A 12,320-nucleotide genomic window follows, 5' to 3' on the forward strand; every position below is an offset into this window, starting at 1 on the left:
TGGGAAACTGAGTGTGATAGGAAGAAAGTGAGGAAAAAGGGTGGGAAGGTAGTTAGTGGGCCCCACATAACATAACATTTGAGTTGAGTGCCAAGTAGGTGGGAAGTTTTGATATTTTAAAAAATAGTTGGTGGTAAAATTAAAAACAAAAAAAACTGTAGGTGGTAATTGATAAAATGGTAATAATTGTAGGTGGTAATTGTCAAAAACTCCTAAAACATACTAATAACTAATAATGCTACATATATCAGAAGTCAAATTAAATGAAGTGATCACAAGAAAGAAGTATTTCAAGTTTTTTTTTTCAAAAAAACACAGAGAAAGTTCTCATCCGCCTAATAATCATCCTTCTAATCTTCAGAACCCACACATTTTTTAAATTTAGTTTTGTAATTAATTTGTCTTAGCTCATTTTGAACTTATTATATGTTGAGTTACCCCTCGATCCGCCACTATTATATGAGCCTTATTTGCTACTCCCTCCATCCCCGAAAGAACGACCCATTTGGCCTAATTTCTGTCCCAAAAAGAATGATCTATTTGTTTTTCACAACATCTATTAAAATCAAAAAATTACCAAAATATCCTTAAATTTTTTTGTCATGTAGCTCTTTCTCCCTAATTTAGCCATATATTTTTTCGGATGTTTGTGCCACCATTAATTTTTTGTTCCCCTCTTTCTCTCTCTTCAATTTTTCTGGGATTTGGGTATTTTCTCTTGAAAAACCCTTGTTTATGTTCTTCTCTCTCCTTAATTCATCCCCTTCCATAGACAATTTGGAGCAAAAAAAAAAAAGGGATCGGCAGTCTAGGTGTGTTTGCGAATCAAAGCCCTTAAAAAAAAATTCGAAAGTCACATATTTGCTGCAATTTGGTATGCGTATCTTATATTTTCTCTGTTTTTTTTTTTAATTTTAATTTTACTTTTTTTTTTTGTAAATTATTATGCTTAGTTTGTGTGATTTGTAATTTGTGAGTGTATAACTTTGAATGATGATGATTTTCTTTTTATCTTGATTATTATAGTGTTTTCCATTTCAATTATTTGGGTTTTGAATTTGCCTTGCAAAATTTGTTTGATGTTGTGCTGTATAATTTGGATTATATTTTTCAAAAAAAAAAAAATATGGATTATATTGTTAGGTGATTAACTCATGTGGGATTGACATGATTATTTGGGTGATTAACTCTTATGGTACAATTATTTTGGGTGATTAACTCATGTTAGGGTTTGATTATGTCCGGGTATCATGTTATGGACTGATGAATTTGGGCCATTGATTCATGTTATGGAGAGATAAATATTTGTGTATGAAGCCATGATGAAGCAGGCAATGATGAAAGTGGATTAAATTTTTTTAGAGTGTTTACTGATTGTGTAAAAATATTTTTAGAGGGAATGAAAATTTTCTTTTATAGAGTAAAATGATCGAAATCTGATTTCATTTACCTCCCATTTAGAATTGTATTTTAATGTTATTGGTTGTTGTAAAACAACACTTTAATCTTATTGGCTAATAAAATATCACATGGATTAGTACATAGGATAAAGAAAGAAAAAACCCAACAGGTTTTGTCGGTTTTGTCTTACATCTAGGACTTTCTCTCTCTAGCTATTAATTGCAAATGATTGCTCATTTATATTTTCCATACATTATTTTCCATACATTTGTACTAGCTAATTAAGTTTCTTAATACCCGCGTAATCAACCCAAATGGGTCGTTCTTTCGAGGACGGAGGGAGTAGAATTTAATCAAAATTTTGTTGCTATTGTGTTGCAGGATGTTGTTTGCCACCCTTTATTGTAGGACGGAACTATGAAAATAGGCCTTTGCTCCATGGATCCAGGGCGGCTGCCCCTCCTGCCCCGGCTCAAGGGTGGGCCTCAATGTTCCATTCGGTTTCGACCTTGCATTGATATACACAAGGTTCATGTTCTTTATTTTTAAGACTTTCAAAATTTATGATGAAAGTTGTGAAATAGTTGATTTTATTGGTAAAACTATGGCGATTTAATGTATTTTTGTAAATTAATGGTGGAAATTCTTATCCTTGTTTATGTGATTGTATGATTGACAATGGTTTTTGATGGGGTTAACTGTTATTGCCTTATTGGCCTAGTTTCAGAATTGCTATTTTATTTTTAAATGGTGAGCACTTTGATTCTTTTTGAGTTACACTATGACTGATTTGTTGGTTTTATGTTGTTTTTTCTTTTCCAAATTGATGGTGGAAATTTTGAACCTTGTTGATAAGAATGTAAGATCACTGTAGGTTTTGATGGTAGAAGTGTCAATTCTTATTACACTTTTTGTTGGTTTGATAAATTTCACAGGGAAAAGTGAAGCAAATTGTTGGTTCCACCCTTTTGGATTTGAAAGAAGGAGGATCATCATCATCAGCTCTTGTTACTAATTTTGTTTCTGATAAGCCGTCAGTTGATTATGCTAGGTTGTACAAGGATGATGGGCTTTTGGGTGGTCATGTTATCATGCTTGGCGCAGACCCTTTGAGCGAAGCTGCTGCAATTGAAGCCTTGCATGCATTTCCCGGTGGGTTTTTTTTTTTTTTTTTAATTTTGATGGAAATTACTATAATAAGGTTAACAATAACAAGATTGTCGATGTTACTATTATAATACATAGGTAGTAATTTATTCCATTCTATTCAACAATTTCTCTTTCTCAAGTGTTTTTGGACTATGTCTTCTTTATTAGTCTTGGACTCTTGGCCTGATCTTCTCAAAATATGAGATTCTATTGTCCTTTGAAAAATAGCAGCTTGCTTTTTACAAAGTTTCTTAGTAGCCTCATCTAGACAACCTAGTTGTCTTTCTTTTGCTTCATAAACTTTTCAGTATATTTTTTGTTCTGTAAAAATGTTATATCTAGAAAAGAGAAATTTAATGGCTAATTTCATTATGACCACCTTCTCATTGTTGATCAATGTCTGTTCATAATCTGATTATTGAGGGGATTGTTTAGTGTGTATTTATCTCAACTTGATTCGGGTCTTTGGCCACACAGTTTCAAAATGTATCTCTAAAGGTATGTCCAGAAAGATATTCCATCTACTGAACTAGAATGGTAACCTTCTAGGTGGTATGCAGGTTGGAGGTGGGATTAATTCCAAAAATGCGTTAAGATATATTGAAGAGGGAGCATGCCATGTCATCGTAACATCAGTAAGTGATTTCAGTTTGGTACTAACTTTAAGCACCTTTTGTTTTTATGCATTGTTGGTGTGGAGATGGGGCAACCTAGATAGGCGTAAATTTATGCTCACTGGGATTTGAAACTGATTTGAGTTGAACTATTGAAAAGTTTTGTTGACTCACATTCTGGGTGTCATTGCTTTATTTATGATGACTATGGTTGTAACTCTTGCAAGTGTTATAGTATGCGCCGTTGTGTGGGATAACTTGCTATATATAAAACTAGCTGCAATACATCTGAACGAATATTTGTAATGAGTTGACTTATAAGTTGAGTGGAAAAAGAGACAAGGCAAGGAAAAAAAAAAAGAAAAGAAAAAGGCTATGCAGCTTAACCTCGACCTATGTTAGATGGACTCGGGAGCAGGTGTTAGACGCAGACACAAATCCAATTGTCTGTCCGGCAAGTTCCAGAATCCAGAATTTAAGGATATAAGGGCTCTGCCCAATGTATGGAGACTATGGACACACGTAATTTGACCTCCGTTTGAAAAGAAAAAAACAAAAATCCTGTCCTTTCTTCAAAATAGAAAAGCCCACTAGCCCAAGCTATTACCTAAATGCCACCCAATAAAAATAAAATGAAACACTCCTGATACCCTCTAGCCCCACTTGTTTAGGGTAATTTCACCCTGCCACGTGGCCCAATCAGAGGGTGACACGTGTCAGCCCCAGATTGGCCCAAAAGGGACCAATCCCTGCTCGACACGTGTCCTCCCAGAAATCAAGGGAACACATCTCGAGAATGCCGCAAAACGGCGCAGCCCACCAATGATTAGGGTTTAATGACCTAATCAGGGGCACAATTCCCAATGTCCCTATAAATAGGGAGATGTCCCTCATTTTGAGGGCACGTTTTATCATTTAATATACCTGTACTCTCTTACATCAGAGAAACACCTGAGCTTGGAATCCAAGCAGATCCCCACCTAAATTTCCGTACTCTTTATTCCGTTTCAAGTTACTAACTTGACCGTCGGAGGCGGAGCTCCAACCACCCGGAGTCTCCGTTATTTTGCAGGTACAGACCGGCCATACCAGACTTCGTGACGTAACTCTCCCGAGGCACAAAAACACCCAAAACACCACTTATCCATTAAGAACCTTCACTATTGAAAGCACATAAATCTAACCCATGTGACTTTTTAACTCTTTGAACTTCCACTACTAATTTCTTTTTTTTTTGTTTTATTTTTATTTATTTTTATTTTTTTTATAATATTTTATAATATTTTTTTATGTATATTTATTTTATCTCTTTATGTGAATGTGTTCCTATCTTTGCCCCAAATATCCTATTTTCTCCTCCTCCTCCAAGAAGCATTTTAATTACATTCTTCTCTTTTTTCCCTTGAAGTGTCCAAATGCACAGTGACAAACACGGATTTCGTACCCATGTCTGTGTCATGTTGTGTCGACATGGGTACTATGAGCTATTTGCCGTGTCCTTGTAACTTAGACCCCAACCACTAAGTGTAGTTAACCACTAAGGGTATTTATAAATTGTGCATAGAAGACTCACAATTGGCCGTTGCATTTTGTCCTCACTCTTGCGCACCTGGATCTTAAGCGTGCTTGGCTGGGAATATTCTTGGGATGGATGACCTATTAAGTTGCGTGAGTGAGTACAAAACGTGTGGGAAAAACTTATGTTGGTTTGTGGGCCAATTGTCACTATGCACATGTAGTAGATAACAAGATATCCTTGGTGTTTGGGGTGTCACACATAAAATGACTGATTATTTCTATGTAAACATTTTTGTAATTATTAAATTATATTTGAGCCTATTCACTAGGCTTTTGATGTAGGCTTACTTAATTTGGTTTGTTAATGTTTTGAGCCAAACATGAACTCAAGTGAGCCAAGCTTTATTAAGTCGATCTCAAATAGTTCACGAACACGTTAGGCTCATTTTCACCCCTAGTTGGATGGGTGGGGTATTGCATACATATTTCAATGTTCGTACCCATGTTAATGTTAGTGCTTACCAATACTTCTAATATTCAAGTAGTTAGTGTTGCTATATACACCCAGAACCATGCACTTTCTTTAGATGGTGTCATATAGGTTAATAATCCTTGAATTAGAGGGGTATTTGTAATTTGCTTTATTTATTTATTTTAATAGTTTTACAGCAATAACAAAGCCTTAACCCCAAAATTCTTTCTTTTTTAACAAGTGAAAATTATTGACATTTGGAGGGCCATGATATAATAATCTTTTTATGTTTGTGTTTCACCAAAAATGTTTCTACTGACGTGAAGTTTCTTATAACTTCTTGTTCCTTTCCATCAGGTGTCTATTAAAACTTTGCAAAGAGCTAAATGATTATATTTAGACTATTTTAGTTGAAAATTTTTATTTTTTGTTACATGCAAATGAGAATTTAAAATCCTAATTTTTTATAGAATATCTCTGCTAAAGTTTACAGACTACTAGCTGAAGATGTTCTTTTTAATGTTTGCTATCCGGAGAACTAGACTTTCTATAAAATGATTTTTGATTTGAAGCACAGAAACAATTAGATTAAGTGATTTTGTCCTTTTTAACTTGTTATATTATGGTGCATTGTTAGATGTATCATGTATGTAATGCCACTTGCTTATCCTTTTAATGCCATTAATAAGGATTATGTGGCAGCTATGTGTCATTTAATAGACGAATTGACTTTTTAAAATGCGAGTGAGTTGGATAAATTTTACAGTATCGGGTTTGAATATCCTGTTTTACCACTGCTGATATGTATGTGATTTCTTTTTAATCTCTGCTAATGGTGCTATAAAATTTGCCATGATGCTCTAAAATTTTCCCTTGTGTTTATTGCAGCTTTCTTAGACTGTCTTATTCAATTCATTATTTGTTCCATTGATTTTATTTGTTCAATTGTGCTTAACTTCTCTTAAGCAGAAACTAGGTAGCTTCAAATGACTACTGCACAGTATTTCTTCTATTTTTGGTTTCTTGAAAATTCCCTTTTCAAAGCGTATTATGCACTACATGTTGACTTTACCTTACACGTGATTGCAGTATGTGTTCAACAATGGGCAAATGGACCTTGATAGGCTTAAGGATCTTGTCTGCACTGTTGGAAAAGAAAGGCTTGTATTAGATTTGAGCTGCAGAAAGAAGGTACAGCTCTCATGTTAGATCCTCTCTCAAATCTTAAAAATGTGATATTTCAATCAATATAATAAGCACAATATCTAATCATTGAAGAGAATGCAGATCCTTAAAAGATTTAAGCAATCAGTTTATGCAAGAGTACTTTTTTTACTGTTTCAAATGCTGATTTGCATTACTAATATCAAGCATATCAAAATATTATATGGTCATAGTTCATAGTGGTGTGCAACAGTTCAAATGTTCATACAAATCAAAAACTGTGCCCTAGAAAAAAAATGAAGGTCCAACCATTTCATATGGTAACTAAAAATTGCTTAAGTACGCACAAAACATACCCTTCATTACAAATGCATTAAGAAATCATGTATATAGGAACAATAAATTAGAAGATATTGAGATATTCCCTCCGTGTTTTTTTTACAAGCTAGAATTGGGATTTTCCACCATTCATATGTCATTGACTTGATTTTTTTACCCATATATAAAACATAAATATGATCATATAATATGTTGTTGAATTTGTCATAATGTCTACTTTTAAAAATTAATTTTTTTCATAATGTTTACTAACCTCTAATTAAAGATATTGATGGTCAAAGTTGTGTCTCAGCAAATATAACTCTAGCTTAAAACAAAAAAAAAAGTTAAAAGAGGCTCTCTTGATTAAATGAAAGCGATTTTGATAACGTTAATTATGATTGAAATACAAATAAAGAGGAAAAATATCTCGACTTCTCATTTATTTGAATTAACTAGGCGGCTAACGTGCGAAATACGCGCGTCATAGCTAGCATGTCCGGATGTTCTTTCTGTTTGGAATTGTTAGTAGCGCTAATTAGGGAAAATATGGGAACAAATATTTTTAGGGTTATAAATGTCCACACACTATTTTTAAGAGTTACAAAATAAATACAATTAAGAGCTAGATTAGCCCTAGGTCTTAAGATTCTAGATGACATCATTTTCAAATTTTGCGGTCTTAAGACAAGACTTTATTATTTTTAAGCATTTATGAAGTTTGGTCTAAATAAAATCGAAGTGGAGTCTTGAAAATTCAAGAATCAACTTCAGACTCAATTTAACACTCAATTTTTTTAATTTTTTTATTTTTTTAAAAAACTATAATACTTCCTCCGTTTTTTTATTATTGCACCATAGGGGTTGGGTACAAATATTTTGGTAATGGAAAAAAGTAAGAGAGAGAAAGGTAAAAATACGAAATTGCCCATGTGACATATTGATAAACTAAAAAATAAGTGTGAAAAAGCAAGGGTATGTTGGGTATTTGTAGTGTGAACACAAATAATTTTTTTCCTAAAGAGGAAATGGTGCAATATTTGTGAAACTTCCTAAAAAGGCAAGTGATGCAATAATAAAAGAACGGAGGAAGTAATTTAATTTATATGTAAAAAAATGAGTATGTGTGATTGAAGAGATAAATTTTATCTAGTCTTAAGGAGTCTTAACATAATTATAAATTAAAAAAAACATATTAAATTTAATCTAAAAAACTGATGTGGCAATGAGTTAAAGTCTTAAGATGAGACTGTGCTAATCTTGCTTTAACATTAATGAGGGCAAATATATAAATAAATATTTTAGGGAAATTATCATCCTATTCATAAAGTGTGGTCATTACTTTAAGGGGTAAATATATAAATAAACACTTTTAGGGGTATAATAGTCTTAATAAGGTAGGGATTAAATAGATTAAAAAAATTGACAATGATATATCATTTTACTATGATATATTAAGATTGACAACATCAACAACAATAACATCAACGAAGCCTTAGTCCCAAAATGATATGATATATTAAGATTGACAATGTTACAAAATTATTCCTATGTTAGAGATATATTTATTCACTATGTTCTCCAGATGGGATAGAATTTGCACATTAAATAAATAAAAAGTTTAGAAGAAATTAGCATTGGGGCTCTTTCTTCATGGGATGTAGGATCCTGTGAATGTCCATTATGTCTGGCCTTGGTCTTGGTTCCTTGGGAAGTCAGCTGCTGCACTTGATCTTTCTAAGATATTGAAATTTGTGTTCCGTCAAAGTCAATCCACCTTAAGTTGATCATAAAGTCATAACCCTGCCAACTTGCCAAGGGCTGAATGTTGATTGGTCTTAAGGCAGGGTCAATAGCCCATTTTGTCTCGTTTGTCAAGTGGCCTATGCTCACCCTTTCAAGATCCAAGGCTGCAATTAATCTTGTTGACTGTTCCCTAATTTCGTTTTATTCTAATAAAAAACTGCTGTGCTGATTCTTTTGTAGGAAGGTAAATATGCCATTGTAACGGACAGATGGCAGAAATTTAGCAATGTATATGTTGATGAGCAGACTTTGGAATTTCTTGCTGCCTATGCTGACGAGTTTTTGGTACATGGTGTGGATGTTGAAGGCAAAAAGTGAGTCTGAGTTTCGTTTCTTCTTTGCCCTAGTCATTTCATTATCCTTGGGCTTGATCAACAAAAAGCCTAATTTTAATTCTACGTAGTACATATTATGGACAAATCTTTAGCCTGAAGACTTGTTAACTGTCACTTAGAAATTTTCCGGAGACTTGAAGAGTTAACTTTTGTTCTTGCTACATTAGATTGAGTATGGTATAATTTGACTGCTTGATTATTGCAGATTGGGAATTGACGAAGAGCTTGTTTCTTTACTTGGAAAATACTCACCAGTAAGTAAACAGTGTGTTTGGCTGTGTTCTATATTTCTGATATTTTAACACTCATATGCTCAGCAATTAGGAATAACTTTTCTTTGCTTAAATTTCCATATTGATTGAAGGGAAGTTATGTTAACAACTGCATTATATTAATGCGTTATGTTGAGGTGTTCTGAAGTACACTTATGCGTAGACGGAAAATTAGGAGAATGTTTTCAATCTTGGTCTTTCTTTTTGGTTCTGCATACCGCATACGAAATTATACTACCAGACCACAACATTATCTTGCAGGTGGTGTTAAAAAAATAAGGAAAACACAAGATGAAAGAAAAACCTCCGTCTAGAATTGATACATTTATACTTTAGTTTAATTGATCTGTCGCTGTGATAATGCTCAGAATTAATACCATGAAAACATTATTGAAAAAGGGCCTATCAGATTATCAGATCTTAACTATAAAATTACCTTCTGCTCTATATTTACTTCAGGGCTGTTAATCCATTCACATTGTTTACCCTTGGTCTTGGTGAACAGCTGCTGATCTCCATTTTGGTGAAGCATTTTCGACTCATGGTTAAGTGGTTCATTGGCATGAGCAGTCTTGTTCATTTTTTTTAAAACATGACACTAACACACTATATATGGTAGTTACATATATCAGCTTGTCTTAGGGGTCAAGATACACAACTTCGGGATAAGGAGTTAAATCTTCCTGCAAGGTTCTTATATTATGGTGTAGAAATTGTACTATTTAAAGAGCATCTATAGAATATATAATATATAGAATCAGATAGGGTATTATAAATTGCTAAATAGTTATGTTTGATTTTTGCCTTTCACCTGAACTAGAAGTAGCCAGCCCCATCTTTGGGAGGCTTCAATTGCTGTTGTTTTACCTTACGAATATGAGCATGCCACCAAAATTTGTACTGTATATGCTGATATGATTTTTTCTCAGATTCCAGTGACCTATGCTGGTGGTGTGACAGTTATGGGGGATCTAGAAAAGATTAAGGTGGCTGGCAATGAGCGAGTTGATGTAACTGTTGGTAGTGCTTTGGATATATTTGGGGGTAGTTTACCCTACAAAGATGTCATTGCATGGCACCTTAAGCAGGAGTCCGGCAGCTAGTTCTCTATTTTTTGTTATCTTTGAACCAGTTCTCTTCTAGCACCATTATTAAAGACACAGATCCGCTTCACTAGTCAAATTCACCTGCTGCAAAGACCTTAATTTGCTTAACAAGGTGTTAATGACTTAATGTTATTGTTGTATTGTCCCTTTAGTCTTGTTTCGAATTGGCCTTGCCATTCTAAGTTCCCAATTTTGATGTTATGCTTCTTAGCTATTTGATTATTATTTTTTTTGGCAAGGATTCTTAAACTGGATTGGCCCAGACTAGACTTTTTATTGAAAGCTATTGAGAAAATATTGGACTGGGATTCTTAAACTGGATTGGCCCAGACTCGGAATATGAAGATCTAATTTTTTTTTCATTCCAATCTGTTCCTGAAATTCTGGTTTGAAATGGTTTTGGATCTTTTGGACTTGATTTGTTAGTTTTTTAAAAAAAATTACTTCAACATCACAAATTCACATTGACGTTCTAACTTTCAAGTGAACCTAAATATGTTTACTTTTCAAGGCTTAAAAAAAAAAAAAGAAAGAAAGACATACAAAAAGGGAAAAATAATGTTTAGAAAATTTTGCAAAAACTACCTTTTCAAAAAAATGTGGCAAAAGAACACCAATTTTTATAAAAATTTGTTGCAACTTACTACCAATTCAATGTATAATAATTGATAAATCTATACTATTATTTTAAAACAGGAAGATTGAAGGACACGTGTTCACTTACTGTTTTTTCTGATTGAAAAAAGATTAACCAAAAAAAAAAAAAAAAAAAAAATCTCAGATTTACTTTTCTTTTTAAATTTTTATTTTGATTTTACAAGCCCTTCTAATCTTACTGAATCGTCCATTTCAAAAAAAAAAAAAAAAAAAAAAAAAAAAAAAAAAATCATAGTGAAGCTTTCTCCAACCAAACTTTGAGTTTTTGCTTAAAAGAAATTGGGTTTTCGTGATCGGTTTTGTCGGATATGTTACAACAAGGTTTGTATTTTACCAGTTAATTTTTTTGGTTTCATGTCTGAAATCGATCAGGTTGCAGTGGTGAATTTATTAGTTATAGATTTGTGATACTATGAATTATTATTATTATTATTATTATTATTATTATTATTATTATTATTATTATTATTATTATTATTATTATTATTATTATTATTATTATTATTATTATTATTATTATTATTATTATTATTATTTATTTATTATTATTATTTTTTTAAGAATTTATATTTTTCTCTCTCTCATTGTCTTATATTGTTTTTTTTTGAGGCACATTGTCTTATTTTGTTAATTGATGCTTCTTTTTACTGTGTTTTAAGAACTTTTGGGTCGTCAAGTTTGTGGTATTGTTTTGACTGATTTGGGCTAGATTTTAGTTTATTTGCATGACAAAATTGGGTTTACGGTATCTGACGACTAATCTGTCTGTGGGATGTTGAGAAGAAGTTAATTTCCATCTTCAATTGTCACAAGTTTCATATCCAATTGTCATAAATTCCGACAAAAATTGTGAGTATTAGGCCGCAGAATTGTTGTGATCATCTGATTATCCTTAATCTTTGCAATGTTTACTTGGTAAGAATGTACATCTTTTCTGGTTTTATGAAATTCGCTTACATATATTAATATTTTTGGATAAAATTTACATCTTTTCTGATTTAATGAAATTCGATTTCATATGTTAATATTTTTGGGAATAAATGTTTAAATGGTATTGTTGAATTTTTAAAAATTTATGAGAGTTTTTAGATCAATAAATCACTATACGTTCAATATATATATGTATATATATATATATATATATGTATATATATATATATATATATGTATATATATATATATATATATGTATATATATATATATATATGTATATATATATATATATATATATATATATATATATATATATATATATATATATATATATATAAATTGACAGGGTAAAGTCGTATCCCCAAATCAAAAGTAATTCCTAAATCCTCTAACTAATGCAGATAGGAAAGTAGGGTCGAATCCACAGAGAAACGAGTCTTTCTATTCCTAATTAACTAATATAATCTAGATTATTAGGTAACCGATATATAAGTTCGAATATGAAACTAAACTACGAAGGTTAAGAATAGGGAGAAAACAATGAATAAAAGGATCTAGGGCATAGGTTCACCAA

The 12,320-nt window shown here is 32.2% G+C and overlaps 1 protein-coding gene across 1 annotated transcript; it reads left to right on the forward strand.

Annotated features, from left to right (window-relative positions):
- Window positions 1-1,790: 1,790 nt before the first annotated feature.
- On the forward strand, window positions 1,791-10,515 carry LOC145583861 (1-(5-phosphoribosyl)-5-[(5-phosphoribosylamino)methylideneamino] imidazole-4-carboxamide isomerase HISN3, chloroplastic-like). Its single transcript, XM_081640821.1, has 7 exons — window positions 1,791-1,929; window positions 2,337-2,553; window positions 3,100-3,185; window positions 6,244-6,345; window positions 8,623-8,756; window positions 8,983-9,031; window positions 9,979-10,515. Exons 1-7 carry the CDS (start codon window positions 1,819-1,821, stop codon window positions 10,150-10,152), a joined length of 873 nt encoding a protein of 290 aa, XP_081496947.1. The 5' UTR covers window positions 1,791-1,818; the 3' UTR covers window positions 10,153-10,515.
- Window positions 10,516-12,320: the final 1,805 nt, after the last annotated feature.

Source organism: Chenopodium album, chromosome 2 (assembly GCF_948465745.1).
Source record: "Chenopodium album chromosome 2, dcCheAlbu1.1, whole genome shotgun sequence".
NCBI classification, from domain to species: Eukaryota; Viridiplantae; Streptophyta; class Magnoliopsida; order Caryophyllales; family Amaranthaceae; genus Chenopodium; species Chenopodium album.